An 18,334-nucleotide genomic window follows, 5' to 3' on the forward strand; every position below is an offset into this window, starting at 1 on the left:
CTTTTCATATACTTCCACATACTTCATCACGCTTTCCAAAGTGCATTAAAAAGTTATGAGCTGAAAGTTTGAACTGCAATGAATAGTTTTCACAGAAGATATCGCACCCCTATTTCATTAGTGCTAGAAGCTCATAAATGCTAATTTTATGGGAAAGCCAAAACAAAAACGATTATAAATGAAATGTTTCCTGGATCAATTAATTTGGGACTTACGCATACCAAATTCGGTAAAGATACAGTTTGAACATATCTTTACTGATTAGTGATGTAAGATGTAATGTAAAATCTACAAGCAGCTTCCAAAAATTTTTTTTGAGTGATATGGCATTACTGTTAATGTTCATTTTATTTAGACTTATTGAGGTAGGAACAAAATATGACTCTTTGTAATTTAATTGATTGTAAGAAAATAACAAACCCAAAAATGTTCAAACTAAAACAACAACCAAAGTTGTGTTTAAACTTAAATAAATCTATGAATCTAGCATAGCATATCATAAATATCAATTGCAGATTATAAAAACCCCCTTCCCGACAATTTTGTTTGATGGGCGCGAATACCTCATTTTATGAATTTATTATTTTTATAAATACTTTTAAAAATATGGATATTTTATGCGAGAAAATATTCGTTAAAAGGCAATCGAATCATTATTAACTGAACGGCATTGTACGCCGTTATTTAGACAGATGCACTTAATTATAGTCCTACCTGTGAGTTAAGAAAAAATCATTATTATAACTCGTTAACTTGCTACAACTGAATATTAAATTATAAAACGTAAATAGACGAGTAAAATGTACCTGCCTGTAAAGGAGTTTGGTTCAAACAGGGAATCAGACGTGACTGAGCCCTTTTTCAGCCCATTCGTCTATTAGAACTTCGGTAGTCTTTTATCTCACGCAAATAATCTTGTCGCTATTAAACTATCCTTGACGATTTTTGTAAGAACTCTCGTCGAAATGAGATGACATAGTGGTGTACGACACTGTTCATGGTTCTTGCAGTTGTGAGTAACTCATTGTAATAGTGACACTTGGCGTCTCACGCGGAATCTGTTAGTACTGATGATAGGGCACTACTAAATTCTATAAACATCATAAAGTATACATTGAACCTCAATTTTTTTGGATATGGCACTATTGAAGTAGGCGATATATTTCTATGTTGCTGCATATTTGTCGAAATAAGAAGCTCTAGCAGTGTCTAGAAAGCCAAGAATATTAATATCAAATACATACATCGGTTCTTTTGAGAAATGTTCCATATAAATAGTTTCGAAGTATACTGTGATTAAACTATTCTTGTTATATGTTAAAATACTTACATAAGTGTTTAACAGTTAATCCAAAAGTCTTCTGGAAGTGAGACATAAAAATTGTCACATTGATTTGATTGTAAGATACTTCGTTCCTATAAGAAACTGTATTATGCATTGATGTCATTTGAATTTTAAGTCATAAATCAAACTACAAACAAAAAATAGAAACTTCTGGAATAAAATGTTCATCAATCAACAGCTACGGCATGTAAAAGTTTAAATCTTGAGTTCGACAGTGAAAAAGATAGAAAATGAGTATAAGAATATTCTTTCTGTTCAGACTAAACATTAATCTTGCTGTTAAGGATTACTACAAAAATTTTGTGTTGCTATCAGTATAAACGTGCTGAAATTGTTAATAAACCTAATAGTCCAAAAGCTGATGACGAATTTTGAGAAGGTTCTTTAGGCAAAGTGAAATTGAGAAAAATTACAATTTCCTTAATTGACGAGTCCAGTTCTGGGAATCTTTTAACGAGAGTTTATTTCGCTACCTTGCAGCATATAACATTGCATTAGTGATGGTGGTTTACAGCTGGACGAAATAATTTTCATGAAGAAATCAACCACGTATGTCATTACAGACCACTTTGCCTAACGAGTACGACACGCTGGAAACAAAAGTGTCTATCACAAGACTGGATACCGTGTTTTGACACCAAAAAGGTAATTTCCGTGGGAAGTTTTTACAACCTAGAACCACTATTAATGCAGCTGTTTATTCTGCAGCATTGCGACGTTAGCAAAGAACCACCATTTGAAAGAAATAAACGAAGAGCAATGCTAACTACTGAAATAGTTCTGATGAAAACGCTTGTCCACTTAGTGCTACTGTAACCAAACAATTCCCCTGTCAATTTCAATGCAACATTCCAAACTTTAATGACCATTCTGGAGTCTGGAACGAGCAATATATGAACTCGTTGGATATTGATGAAATGCATGCAGTTCATGACATGATTTTATCTCACCGTCGAATTGGGCTAAAACGGATATCTGAGGCACTCAATATTTCATACGAACGCGTTCATCATATAATTCACGTCAATTTGGATATGAGAAAAATTGCTGCAAAATGGATCCCCAAATGTTTGAATGTTGACCAAAAGCGTGCAAGGGTAGAAGCATCGCGTTCGATCTGTGCTTGATTTGAAAACGATGTAGACTTCTTGAACCGAATTGTTACTATGGATGAGACTTGAATACATTTCTACGATCCAGAAACAAAGCAACAATCGATGGAATGGCGACACTCTGGTTCTCCAAGATCTAAGAAGTTTCGTGTCCAAAAATCTGATGGAAAAGTTCTTACTTCAGTTTTTTGGGATTGCCATGGAGTAATCATGATTGATTTTTTGAATAAGGGTAGAATAATAACTGAGATTACTATTTGACATTACTAACCACTGTACGGGAAAAAATTGAAGAGAAAAGACGCGGAAAGCTATCCAAATATGTTTTGTTTTTGAAGGACAACGCCCTGGCACACAAAGCTCATGTTGCCATGCAAAAAATTCGTGATTTAGGGTTTGAATTACTAGAATACCCCCCTTATTCACCAGATTTGGCTCCGTCTGACTATCATCTCTTTCCTAAACTGCAAAAAAAAATTTAAAAGGTCGTAAATTTTCTTCCAGCGAGAAGGTAATAAAAGCTGTGGAGGTCTGTTTTGCAGAACAAGGAGAAACATTTTTTAAAGGTCTAAAGATGTTGCAGGTTCGCTGTAATAAATGTATGAGAGGAGAATATGTTGAGTAATAAAATATTTTGACATTGAAATTTTGTTTGGTTCTATAGTAGGCTAAGAATTTTTCAATATATCCTCGTACCTATTTGTTTTTTTTTTCTAACAATTATAAATTTGGCACTAAGAGTGACGCATATTACATCAATTTTTCAAAAATAGATAGAAATTCAATTTCTTCAATTCGTATTTATTTGTATCTTTGATTATTAATTTTTACTAAAAATAATTTCTTGAATTATCAATTAAACAGAAAATTATTAATTTATACAATCAATTAATGATATTGAGCAATCTTGATAAGACTAAAAAAAACTTTTTTCCACTTTCAAAATTTTGTCACCCAAAAAATTTGCCATCATGGCCGACTGCCCCTATTGTAAACCCATCGCAGGCTTATGTTATTATGTTTTGTTTTATGCTTTGTTAACTTATTTAAAAAAAAAACATTCGAATGAGTTATTCAAATTTTATGTTTCTAAATCAAAATATGAGCATCGAAGAAGAGTTTAGTTTAACCTGATAAAAAGTGGCAGAAACTTCAAATGTAATATCTGCGCGAAAAAAGCAAACTATCATACGAGAAAGAAATAATGCGACGTTCAGAATCTGTGCTCTAAATATTGCCAAAAACGATAGCAACTCGACCTTTCATCATTTATCTACGACGGCTAATACCTTTGCTCCGCTCCTGTCTCATTTATAAGTCAAAACAATTATCTTTTATCACATGACACTATTGTATATAGACTCGAGCTAGAAACTGACAACTCTGAACCTATTGAAGCGTGCCCATTGTACAAATCCCAAATTCTCAGTGTTAAAATGAATTGTGTCAAGAAACGCGCGGTGATTAATTAACCACGTTCACAAAAGTTCACCCCAACGGAAATTAACAAAGATTTGATGGATGCACTAGGAAAATCTGCAGTATCATATGACTAATTGAAAAGGTAACGTAAATGTAAATAAGATTGATAATGAAAAAATTTGTCATGCCACCTGTATTTTCAAGTAATTTGCCCACATCAATGGCAAAGGAGAGCCACAATTACATTAAATCTCGATATAACGAATTCCTGCATATAACGAAATTTTTTCAAATCACCTAGAACTGTCCATGAGGTAAAGAATTTTTGACGATCCTGTATAAACAAATCTCCTCTAAACTTACATTTATACAAGTTTTTTTAGCTAGAACCTCCGTATAAAGAATTTTGGTGGATTCTGGTTAAAAAAGATATAGCTCAATATAGCTGCTAGTTTATTAAACTGTCTGCGCTTTCCTTCCTTGTTATGAGAGCAAAAAACTCACTCCACAATACACCAACACTCACAATTACACTACTTGACGCGCGCTTCGATAACCAAGCTATCGTCTTCTGAGATGAATTCTACAAATAAGACAAAGGAGCTGCAATGGACAACTGTCTCACCGTTTATGGTTGAACTGTTCATTAGTTATTTTGCATAAAGCAAATAAGTCAGTCAGTATTTTCCCAGTGTACGGTACAGGTATGTGGATGATATTCTCACCATATTCAATACGAAAAAGGAAAAAGTAGACGAATTCATTTTGAAACTTGATCTATTTAGGAAAAACACTGCTACGTGCAGGTACATTCCGGTTGAATCTTTCCATTGTATCCAAGATAAAATGGCCAGTCTCCATTTCCAGGTACATCGTTCAATTCACTTTCACACTTAACATCGAGAGATGCATAAAAAAATTGTGAATGAAACATTTAAGAAATCTCTATGTGAAACCATTTTTTTCCAAACTCAAAATGAAAAACAAGAAATATTTGCACAGGTACCTTTTAATCCTGTTCAAGTATATTGGGCAGACTGAGAGATCCGTTATTGTCCGGTTTAAAGAGCACTTAGCTAATGTGAAATATGGACGGACCGAAAAATTCAATAATTAATTGTTGGATGTATTTGAAAGCATTGAAATCGTTAAAAGTAATGTTGGTGAGGCTGTAGTGTAAACACTGTGTTCAGTGTGAATATCAACAGTTCAAGAAATTCCAATTTAAACGTGATATCGTATCAACACGTGTCCAGATATCGGGTTGTGGCAAATAGAATGGGAGTTTCATTTTATTTTCTATACATATCATGATGCAGTATCAGCAAGTTATACACCGACCAAGATTGACTAACGTTGCCTTTGAACCTCGATATAGCGACATTTCAACAACTGAATCTCGATATAATGAACCTCGCTAAAATGATCCTTACTATATTGAGATTCGTGCCAACTTTTTTCCAAAATGACGTGTGGAAAAAAAACTACAGAAGAGTTGCGCAAAGGTATCTTTTGCGCCAGGATAACACACTTAACCACAGGTCCGCCATTACAATAGCCATAATCTGTTTAAAATCCGCCATAGCGATTGCGAGTAGTTTGCAAAAAATTTCTGTGGATGTCGATGGATAATTTTGTAGTGAACAATCGATTTGTTGAACAGTCTCTTTCGAAACGCAATAGAAATACTAGATTTTAGCTAAGGGAAAAAACGACTCGTTTCCATTGACAAAGATGAAGCTATTAAGTTCTTGTACATAGTAATTCATTACATTCCATTTTGTCAGTTGCATCGTCAGGGTTACTGAGGTTTTAAGAAGTAATTAACCATTATTCGATACAAACAACTTAACAAATAAAACAATTCAAAGTAATATATTGATCAAAGTACAGAAAATGGATAAAACTTATAACATTTACATGAACAATCTATTCATCCAGGAGGGATTTTTTTAGTATACGATACAGGAACATACTAATTTTTCATAATAATAGAATAAGTTCTTTGAATGGAATTGAAATAATTATCTTTCTTTCCACATCTATAAAATTTTTCTTATTTTCTTTCGTCAAACTTTCAGTATATTCACTTGACTAAAAATGGATTTAGTCAAGCAAAAAGTCTTCGAGTGATAATCAACATCGTTTCATATCGGTTCACAGCCAAACGATAGTAATTTTTGCATGAATAAACAACTATTCGTAATTTTTCAATACCGTTTAATTACTAAATCTGCAGTTTTCTTCAGAGAAGTTAATTGATCGTTTTCATAAGTTTTTCTTTCTTCGTGAATTCTTACCTTCATTACTTTGATTAGACTTCCTCAACTTATTCAATGTATTTCGAGTCTTTCGCTGATTGACTGAAAACTTTAGTAAATTGAATGAATAAACGCTTTGAACCATTTCCCATTCAAATAATTAAATTCATGTTAATGTATCTCATTAAGTTTTCATCTATCTATAAAGGAAAGGATTGGAAATATATTTATTCTCTATGCTATATAAGAGCAAATTGTAATCATTTTAATTCACATTAGAAAGTTACATATATATATAACAATATAATATAATATTATTTTATAATAATTGATTTTCCTTCATACTCTTTGAATGAAAACTTGCTGAGTGTTGTTTTCACATTTTTCTTGAAATATTTAAAATCATCTTGGTAGCGAATTAAAGTTGTCGAACCATCTATTGTTAAATCTTCTTCGTGAGTACATTACAACACCATGGACACTCTAAATTACAAATTTCGTTGCAAGAAACGAAAAGATTTTACCTTAAATATCATCATCCCAATTAATTCTATGTTTTGTCATCTTTATTTTCATTTATAATTTCTTCCACTATATGTAACAACCAAAAAAAAAACAAATTGAAATTAATTTTTGATTTGTATCTGATATAATGAGTTCAATACCTAAAACTATATATTCCATATTCAATTTTTCTATTGAGATATTGGTATCGAATCCTGCATGATTTCTGTAACAATGGTCCTACATTTCAGTTCTTCATTGACTCTGAAAATAATTACTACTAAAAAATGCGTATTAAGATCATTTACAAATATACTTAAACACTTATTTTTGTAAATATCTCAAAAATATGAATTCATCTTGCTCTTCTAAATACCCATTCATCCCATTTCCTTTCTTATTTTAATTCTTATATTAATTTCTGTAACTACGGAACTGTTATGTATATTCCAATTCTTAATAATATGTACAAAGTTTGGGTTTGGGTTTTTCTTGTTCAAACATAATCTATTAATAGTATCTTTAATGAAATTATTGCTCTTTCTACTCTAATTTGAAGAACACTTACTGCACAATTCATTGTTATGTGCCACATGTCTTAGGGTTCAAAATAATAAATTAAACTTAATATTTCTTTAATATTTGTATCAATTTTAACAATAAACCGAGAAGGGTATTACCTATATGTATGAAAAAGCCTGCAACTTTCGCATTTCATTTTTGAGCTGTATATATGCTAAAATATAAAATACTATTTATTCCTAAAAGAATGAAAACAAAACCAACGTTCGTAAAAATAATGAATTTCATCGCCGTCGTTGGCGTTCGAAGTTTTCAGGTAAAATCGGTATCAGCTGGGCAAGAGCTCTTTCTAATTGGCCGGGAATGTGTAAAAATAAAAAATAAAAATCCAGTTTTCAACAGAGGAAAAGAAGGTTGGTAAATCTTCTTAGTTATACTATGTATCAAATTTTTCACACTAATATGAAAAGGTTCTTTTTTTATAAATTATAACAATGATATGACGTCCTTGGTTTCTAAAAATATGTTTGATTAAGTTTCCAATGAGTGTAAATGTTGATAAAGTAGATAGAATAGAATAGAATTTCTAAGTTATGAATTTACTTCATATTTGAAAAGTATGGACTAACAAAACCTCAAAGAACATTGCCCATCGAACAGTTACCTTTCATGATAGACTTGTCTTGAGCTCATTGTACATAGTTAGTGGACGGTCAGGGACCTTGCGCCCAACTTAAAACTTTTACAACTACTATAATATGGAAGTGGCTACTTAAATGGCCGTGACTACTAAGAAGGCTAGTGATCAGTTGAGATACATGCCTGTTTGAATAGAGCAGTTGATTGGTAGAAGAGGCGGAATATCCATCTCACTGAAATTCAATATTCAATATATGTTGACCAATTTTGTAATTAGGATATCCAAAGAGTGAGTTAAGACTATTTGGTTTAATTAGATTTTTAAGATATTCCAAAGACGTAAAGTGGAAGTTGGACGCTACTTTCTGACTTTCCTGTCCTATTAGGACACAAAAATCAAATCAGGTTGAGTTAAGATGACAGTGACAGCCAAATCTTTACGGTCAGTAGATTCTTCCTTTCCAATTCTCTCAAATACTCTTTGCAGCGCTACGATTAATGCTTGGGATCCAAGCCATGCTGGAATATAAATTTTTACCGATCAGACGCTACCCAGAATGTACTCCATTTCCCTTTAAAATTTTTATAGCGGTCTTCTTCCAAAATGTGTTCAATTTCTTTCAGGGCTCCAGTCGCCTTTTCTCCAAAACATCCCAAACCATAAGCGAGCCGTCGCCATGTTTCACTGTCCGGTTTATACATGGATCTTAAATCCGTTCTTCCTTTGACATGCGCAGAAACACTCGTCTCCTAGACTCAAAAACTCCAAATTTTGAGTCATCACTCTATAACACTCTCCCCCACTATTCATGCGTCCCAGTTCTATGCTCTGTAGCCCATTGCAACTTCTTAATATTAATTTGACGTTCTGATAGAGATTTCTCCAGTAGAGAGATCTTTGGATTCATTGATTTGAGCTGTATATCTGGGCCCGTGAGCCGTGAATCAATTTAACACGTTTATCTTCAGTGGTTGTGGTTTTTCGAGGTAGCCCTGAACGTTTTCTTTCGCCAAAGCTTCTGGTGGATGCATATTTTTTCACGTTGTAAACCACTGTACATCAAAGTATTTTTAATTCGAAGGCAATGGTGCGGTTACTTTTGCCTAGACTATGACAATTCGTATACGAACTTCACAAAAATCACAGTTCGCAGTTAAAGAATAATAAACAATTCAGCTGGCCCTTGCAAGTTTTAACCTCTCGTCGACAAAAGATAAAGATGCGCTCTATAAATAAAGAATCACACCGTTTTGACCTTCGCTTGACAATATGATAAGAAATTTTTTGAATAGACTATGGGGTGTAGTAGAATTAATTAAGCGTTTTCATAAATTAAATTTTAAGACAACGGATGCAAATTGTATGAAAGTCTGTCAATTTTCTTTCAAAGCCTGTATTTCATACGTGTTATAAAGAACATCTACGCCTTAATATAAATTATTGATTAATTAATTAATTAAGAGACATAGAAATTGTCTTAAATATTCTTTAATGACGAAAGTTTACACTTAGATAGACTTTTGGAAAATTCCATCTCTAAATTTCTTTATATTTCGTGATAGCAATTTTTAATACATTTAATAATCTTTTCTAATAATAATGAAAATTACATTTATATTTTCCAAGTTTCCAATAACGAAGGATTGTTTTCTTATATTTCAACTTTTGCACACAAGGTTCGCTCAAGATTGAACAAAAAATAGAATCGTCTTTATACTAACATTTCAAAATAGGATCTATTAGTTTTGTTGTAACGTTTTTTTGAAAATGTCTTATTGCCTTAAATATTGCTAGAACTGCTCTTCATTTATTACTCGCTGGAAATATTTAGTGCAATGATCCTACTGTTCTAAGATATTGTAATTTTATATTTCAAATTTAATAAAAGTTTTCTATTTCAATAACATTTGGTAAATACATTATCAACCTTGTGAAAGAACTTATTTTAATATTATATAATCTTAAATATAAACTAGAATAAACAAACCCAAAATATTTAGTTAAGAGACAACCACAGCACTATTATTGTAATTAGTTGGTTCTATCTGATTCTAAACAGTAAAACTAATCAATTAAATACATAGTGAATCCTTGATCCGCATCGCAGAATCCAAACATTTACTAAATAATAACATCTGTAATTCTATATCTATCTATAATTATTCTTAATCAAGTTTTATTGATACTTTCAGTGAGAATCAAATAATCAAATAAACTTTTTAAAACCGACTTTGACAAAAGTTAAACTTTGTGAAACAACGATGATTTTTATAATTAAAAATCAGAATATTTTGCATGATAATTTCCTTTATTAATGAATCTACGTTTTTTCTCAATGGGGATATTAAAAAGCAAAGCTATCGCTACTGTAGCGATGAAAATTTGCTACTGTTTAGGGAAAGTATACAAAGAAAGTGAATGTTTGGCTTGTGATCCTGGGATTAGTATGACTAGACCTTCATTCATTGAGAAAAATCTTGTAAGCATTATTTTAATTTGCTTCACGAAACAATAGATCAATCAACTAAGAATGAAATTGATTCATAATAAAATATTTCGGAGATTTGAAAAAACGAATAAAAACCTTCAGTTTTCAACAATTTTTTATTAATTAGAGAGGGGATTGAGAGCAGCTTTTATCACTGTTTGAAATTAATTGACATTTCTATAGAATCCAAAGTATTGAGTATAGTTTTAGGTTTTTGAGTTGATACCCTATGTGAATTAATAAAAAGAATTCGCATCATATCTAGAATTCAAGAGCTTTTATTGAAACTTTAAGACTGAACCATAAAAAGAGGTTGCAATGTTATCCTTATATTCTCTATAAGGAATTCGGTAGTCTTTTATCTGACGCAAATAATAAGTTACCAACATGAAAATGGTTTTAATGAATAATATCTAGCAAATGCCTCTTATTTTTTCCTTATGATCAATGTATTACATTATATATGTATAATAATCCTATATGGTTTGTTCTTTCATAAACGTACAGTTTCATGAGAATTCAATAGTTGACAAAATATACGTTTACCCTCCAATTTAATACGTTTATAATGACCATAAAAATCGTGTCATTCATTTTGTTCTCCACAATGCTGAAAATACGACTCTTATCTACATTTCAAATAAATGTCTCCAACATAAAATCAAAGGATTCATTGAATTCATTCACCAAATTTTTATTTCCCTTAGGAATGCCGTACATCCGCTTAATCCCAAAAGTCACCGCAGTTGCTGGCGAAACCCTTCAACTCAAGTGTCCTGTGGCCGGCTACCCTATAGACGAAATCCATTGGGAAAGGGGAGGAAGAGAGTTGCCAGAAGATTTGCGACAAAAAGTACTCGGAGATGGAACACTGGTAATCAGTCCAGTGGAAAAAAAGGCCGATTCCGGCGTCTACACATGTTGGGCAAGGAACAAGCAAGGACATAGTGCTAGAAGAAGTGGGGAAGTTAATGTTATAGGTAGGTGACTGATGATATTATAAACTACTATATTTATATATAATTATAAATATAATTATGTTTTACGAGAAAGTTGAATTTAGGGTTTTCTCAGTAGAATAGTATCAATATTCATCAACATTACATTTATCTCGTGCGCAGAGAGCTCTATAAATATCGCATATCTTCAATTCAATTCCATATTTATAGAGCAACTTCGACGAGTATAAAATAGCAACAGATATATACCAGAACATCAATTCGTTTTATTAAATTATTTCTCATGTAGACTATAACGAGAAATATGTTCAAATGAACAATATATTGATACTCTGACGCTATATTTCATATTAGATTCTACGTTTTCTTGTTTTTGTCTTTTAAGACTGTTTTTTAATAAACGAGCGAATCAAAAATACATATTCGTGTTGAATTGAAAAAACTATAACTTTATATATAACTATATATAACGAAATTCATACAAATCAGAAAAAATCAATATATCCGTAGATGAGTTTCTCCAGATCACGTCTTAAGTGGCGAATCTTTAAGAACGTAGTAAAAATAGAATCTCCTCAAATACTTCCATGGAACAAGAAATTTTATATGACTTAAAGGATACCTATAAAAATAGACTATGGATTCATATGAAGAAATATTTTTCTTTAATCAAGATTGGTTATTGTGAAAAATATATTCTGACTTATAGTTGATAACCATTGGAAAAGGTACTCAAACAAACCCAAAACTAGAGCAGGACTTCATCTGCTTGATGAAAATAACAGCTTTAGGTTTCTTTTCGTTTTGTTTTTGCTTCTCAACTAAAGGTTTAGTTCTAATCCGCAATTAAAAGGCAACGGATATGATTGTATATTCACAAATTTGTTGTTTAATTGATCATATAAAAGGATAATTGGAAAATATCAATGAAATTATACGTATTTTTTCATAAATAAATTTATTTAGTACAAAAATTTCTATTATTTCTTTAATATTGTTTTCTATTTGAAATTATCCCTCCATATTCTATTTATTCTCATTAGATTTATAATTCATTCTATCACGAACTGCTGCTTGCTATTCTCTTAGTCGTAATGGGGATGATCAATACACTTTTGCATGTGATGGAACCTTGTCGAAGCATTTTTTCCATTCCGATGGAGGTACCTCCAAAACTTATCATTTGAACGCATAAACCGCTTCTCCAGGTGTAGAAAAACGTTGAACTCGCAATTTGTTTCTGATTTGCATGAATAAAAAGAAAACATTTAGTGCCAAATAAGGACTGTATGACGGATAATCCATCAATTAGATGTTTTCACTGCTCAAAAACGTTTTTGTTTGATATGTTCGAGATCTCGCATTGTTGTGGTGGAAAATGATTTGTCTTCTACTATTAGTTTACCTGATTTTTTTTGCTTTGTATTTGCTTCGTACACGGATAATTTTTGTTGTATTTTGCTCGTCTTGAAAAACCTATATAGTCGGTTGTTGTTTAGTTTTGGGTTCATATACGTAGATCCATGATTTGGGGACTGTCAAGATCTTTTAGACGTCTTTTGAAATGCCGCGATTGATTTTTTTCGTTCTACTTCTTGGATCTTTTTTATCGTAATGATTTATCTTGATTTCAGGTCTCTTTACAAATCAGTTCAGAATAATAGGTAAAAATTTGACGTTTTGACCGCCTCAAAATATTTAGGTGACAACCGAAGTAGGTTAAATTTTGACATATTATTTCGAGCTAATTATATAAGAAAAAAGACTTAGTATCAACATAAATCCTCACGAAAAAATATATGATAACTATATATAATACGTCTTTTCCTAGTCCGTTTAGTAATTCAATCTAGGACCCTATCTCCAATTTGGTTAATGATGCCTTACAATGAAAGTTAATAACTTGATGTGCGAAATACTTCCAAAACTCATGTTCCATTTCTGGTTCAATTTTCCTACTTCTCCTTATAACACTTGATTGAATCTTTTATAGGTATTCTCTTGTTCTGATATTATCATTTCCTTGGAATAAATAATTTTCCAGTTCACACAAAACAAGACTTTCAATTTTCTTTCCAAAAATATATTGAGATGAGCAGCAGATTGATATTTCCCATAAGAGGACAGAAACCAAAACTTCATTGAAAAATTAAAATTGAAAAATTGATCTTCTTTTATAGATATTATCTATACTTCTAAAAATACATTATCAGGATAGAAAGAAAATACTCTATTAAATAAACAGTTTCTATTGAGACATTCATTTGCGGATTCATCGACATTTTACCTTTGAGGTACAATAAAATGCAAGGCATAGCTTCGGAGTACTCGTATTACAGAAGAAAACGACAAGCAATAAAGACATTGATGTGAAATTAGTGTGATATAGAGCAGTAAAATCAATTGAGCAGTACATATATGAAAAGATTCGTATAAAACCTCAAATGTTGTGAACTCATTAAACTAGTAGAAAATAGACAACAAAAAACGTATATTTCATGATTTAATAACAAGTTTATGGTATTCCAAAATCAATTGTCAAATTGTCATGAAATTGTACTCGCATCTTTATTTTCCTTACTTTATTTTATTACTATCTTAGAGCCAACTTTCTCTTAAACACGTTGAAAATCACTAAGAATTATCCTGCAACGCTAATTACAAAAAATAGTACTTTTCTCAGTTGACTACACAAATAAATTATTCAGTCAATACCGTTTTGATTTATATTGACTTACATAAAATCAGACACGGAATAAATATAAGGTATATCAGTGTAGCAGACATGGGCGAAGCCAGCGAGGGACAGGGAGGGGCAACTACACCTCCCCTGAAAGAAAAAATAAATTATATAATTCTAAAAAATCAAAAAATTAAATTTAAAATATACAAATTTTTTGCTCCTTATATATTTTTGTTATCTGTTTTCTGTATTTTGTTTGTTTGTTGTGGTGGTTTGGTTGCTTTTATGAACACTTTAAAATCAATTAATAAGCTCTAATAAATAATATTATTCACGTGACGTTTGTCTTTAAAATATATTTCAAAGCTGTTTGAAAAACTGACAAAGTGCTGAGTATATATTAAAATCGTTTTCGATCTATGCATTGGTGCACACTAAAATTGTCTCACACCAGAATTGGATGAAAAGAGTGTTTGATTAAATCAAATTCTCTGACGAAAATACACCTGCTTTTGCTTTAACTTATCTTCATCCTTCAAGCATGCTCAGAATGGCTTCAAAATATTTCAAAAATAATGCAGAATCTTTCATGGCATTTTATGGTATTTGTGGTACAATATGTGGAAGAAAAAGAATTTAGCAGAAGACGAATTAAAGGACATTGAAGTAGCTGCACTTTTGAAGAAAGCCAATGTTTTTTCCCTGTAACAAGGCACGCACTGAAAGATAGTTCAGTAGGGGGTGAAAACCTGACTCAGGAGTACAATGGGCGATGTGGGTTGGGTTTGATGAGTGTACATCGAAAATTTTTGTAGGAAAATCAAGACTGCATATTGAAAAAAGTTTTGGATAAATTTGTTTAAACCCAAGAAAAATGTTATTACTTTGATTTAAGTATAATTAAAATCTTAAAGTTTTGTTTTCATTTCCCTTTTCTTTTTATCCTAAAATTTTTCATTATGAACGACCATGGACCACGATCATGGTTTCATCGCTCTACCAAACACTTTTGGTTTTCAATATATTTTTAATATATCAAGTCAACATTCATAGTTTTCTCAGATCGAAATCACGATAAGCTTTACAACACTCTTAAGTAAGTAAGTAATCGTACCTAGTACTTCAAACATGATATTTGACAATCGATCAATTTCATATTGCGAGAGTTGTAACAGAATACTCGTTAAAAAAGTACAAATTTATTGATAATCGGAATCCAAACGATGACGGATCCACATCGACCATGACCTAGTTTACACAAAACGTGATGGAATACGTGTAATAACGATAAATCGAACGCCCAGCCCCAACTAGATACGATTTGTGAGAATAATATATTGCGATGGGGTCGATGCATTAATAAATACGTTGGGAGATCAACATTAATACGTCCATACTGAATTTGACGTATGAAATCGATACGACGCAAATTTATAATTTATATTGTTTTCGTAAGCACTGCTTTCAAGGCACCTTCAGAAGAGATAAAATATAAGAATATCAAGTAGAGCGAGTTTTTTTTGGGCGATTATTAAATTATGCGACATCCAACAACAACAGATCTTTTTAAGAACCAAATTATGCAATATTGAATGTGTGTGAGTGGATATAATGCCCGACTATGCCTGAATCTCACGGTATGTCATTTGATGATCTTCAAATATGAGTTTACGCACAGTATCGCTGTTTTCTGGCACAACAGCCGATTTTGGACGACCACGTCGAAAGTTTTAAAAAATCATCGCACGAAAATATTCGCCATCAATTATATTTTTTGACCAAGATGAATGTTCCAAGTATCTGTAAACAATTCAATTAGCACTCGTATGACAACACATTCTGAGTACGTTCACCATTGGAAATGTCACACTTTATGGGGACAATGTTAGATTTAACAGATTTGACATATTCTCATCGGTGTTGCTATATCTCAAAACTTAAGTAGCAGCCCTCGTGAAAAGATTTAATCTTTTCAAGTAAAGAAGATATACCAACGTTTATTCCACGAATGAATGTATTTCTGGAAGGCATTTTCGGGAATGTGGATAGATCATTATTCAGATGTATTTCTCTACATATCTTTTCGTGAACTTTCAGTATCCCCGTTGTAAAATTCACAATTATTCCTGTTGAAAAGAGATAATATGCCTTCACAATAGAAGAAAGTAATGTTGTTCGATTTCCATTGAAGGGTCTTTCTAAAGTCATGTATGTCACTTTCAAACAAAACATTTCGTTAACTACTTGTGCACTTTTTTCAAATTCATACAGCACTTTATATTAATGCACTGTTCTATATATAGTTTCATAATTGTGAATACATATCTCAATACATGAAAAATTTTGAACATATGGAACAGATGCAGCATAAATAATTCTGACAATTGTGATAATTCTGACAAACACCCTTGTTTCCCCGCAAGTTTTATAAAAGCTTTGATTAAATTAAGAAACATCGTGGAACCCTCAACATACGTAAATTTTGATTATTAGATCAGCAAAAAGCTTCAGTTTAGCAAGGTTACGATGTGATTATATTGATATAAATTATTGAAAATGTTGATTAGCGACCAAAAATATTTCTATTTAACGTAGACCAAATTTCTACCTCAGGAAAATATTGTTAGAAGAAACTAATGAAGTTTGAAATAATAATATTATTGTGAATTGAGCTGTAGGAAGATTATGAATTGAGGAGATATTTTGCATATAAATCCAAATGTGCTCCTGGTATTGAGATAAATGTAATGTATGATGAAGACTCCCAAGCAAATAGGCTATTTGATTAATTTTTGAAAACCGTTTCTAATAAATCTTCATTACATAATGATAATATTAAATTGGTATACTTAAGGAAGATAAACTTTAATTGAATGAAAATTAATGTTAAAATTTTCAAAACTGTACTAAAAACAATATTTCTCTAATACTGAATCACATATTGAATTGAATTTTTCTGGTACAACGATGTATTAATGATGTATAGTGTGCCACCTATTATAAGTACACCTATAGATATGCGTAAAAAAGTCCGATATATAGAAAACAAGTGAAAAAAATAGTGTATTCTCTCGTAAGTTATTATATCATACTTGTCTTACATTTTAAATTATGATTAAAAGTTATATTTGAACAATTTTGGAAAGTAATTTCTGGTAAGTCATTTCTATGCTTTCATACCATTGTTATATTAAGGTTCCAGTTGTGCTGGAATTTGAGTAGATTCTACGTCACTTTATAACATTTCCATTTTGTTGAACATGGATTTATAGATAGAGGACTCAATAGCATTGCTAGATTTCCAAACCCTATGGCGTTTTAGAGCTGAAAGATCGGCTCTTTCATCAACTAAAATTAGTCACATATGACTATCGGAAACAGTGGCTTGTGTACAACTCAGATTCGGTTTCAAAAATATCTCTAAATATTTTGCTGAAATGTCAACTTGATAATTTTCACGTTTTCTGGTATAATTCTTCTAATATCAATTGCAGAAGACAGTTATGTGAGGAACAATTAATATTTCATAAAAACGCACGGCACCCATACCAAATTAAGAAATGAAAAATAATGTTTACCCACCGGTAATTCGGTAAACTTCTAGCAAACCGTCAGTCCACGTAGACTCATCAGCTCCACTGTTTACCAATGAAAACTTCGAATCGCAAACATAAATGCATTTTTATAGGCCGAAGCTGTCGGAAGGCATATGTACTCAATTTTTACAGACAAGCAGTGATGTAGCTTGGTGAGTTTCATTTAATTCATAAATTTCTTTTAAATAAATAGAAATATGGCGTTCTTTAGACCACGGGGGAATGAAAGTGCACAGTGTAATGAGAATAAAAACATGTATATAAACATATTCCAATGTTTAAAAAAGGAAAATACTCAGCATTCCGATAATACAATCATAATAAAAATTGCTGAATTAACTAGAGTAAATAACTTTTCCATTTATCGAGTAGTCACGAAAGGAGTTGCTGTGGATCATTCATCATTCACAGAACCGAAAAACATGTAAAGAAAAACTGAAATCAGTTGACAAAGCTACTCAAGATTTTATACGTAAGACAATTTATAGTTTATATAAGGACAACAGGCTTGCGACATTAGAAGTAATACAGCAAAAGGTAGCAGATTATCCAGAATACAATTACACCAGTTTATAAACATTGCGTCAAGTTTTGTCAGCATGTGGTTTTAAATACAAAAACTGAATAAACGGATGGCAATAACCGAATCGTCAAGGATAGTTCGATGGCGACAAGATTATTTGCGTCAGATAAAAGACTACCGAAGTTCTAACTGAAACATAATTCATCTAGATGAAACATAGTTTGACAATCACGATGTAGTAAATTCCGGTTGAATTGACAATAGTAAAAATTGCTGTTT

General features: G+C 31.6%; 1 protein-coding gene across 3 annotated transcripts in view; it reads left to right on the top strand.

The window, feature by feature from the left end:
* Nucleotides 1–18,334, top strand: part of LOC130449318 (cell adhesion molecule Dscam2) — a 241,842-nt gene that overhangs the window by 142,078 nt on the left and 81,430 nt on the right. For all 3 annotated transcript variants that reach the window (XM_056787055.1, XM_056787058.1, XM_056787056.1), the window contains exon 11: nt 11,002–11,274. In XM_056787055.1, the coding sequence (XP_056643033.1) occupies nt 11,002–11,274 (273 nt within the window). The remainder of the gene's footprint in view (nt 1–11,001; nt 11,275–18,334) is intronic.

The sequence above is a fragment of the Diorhabda sublineata genome, chromosome 10 (assembly GCF_026230105.1).
Source record: "Diorhabda sublineata isolate icDioSubl1.1 chromosome 10, icDioSubl1.1, whole genome shotgun sequence".
Lineage (NCBI taxonomy): Eukaryota > Metazoa > Arthropoda > Insecta > Coleoptera > Chrysomelidae > Diorhabda > Diorhabda sublineata.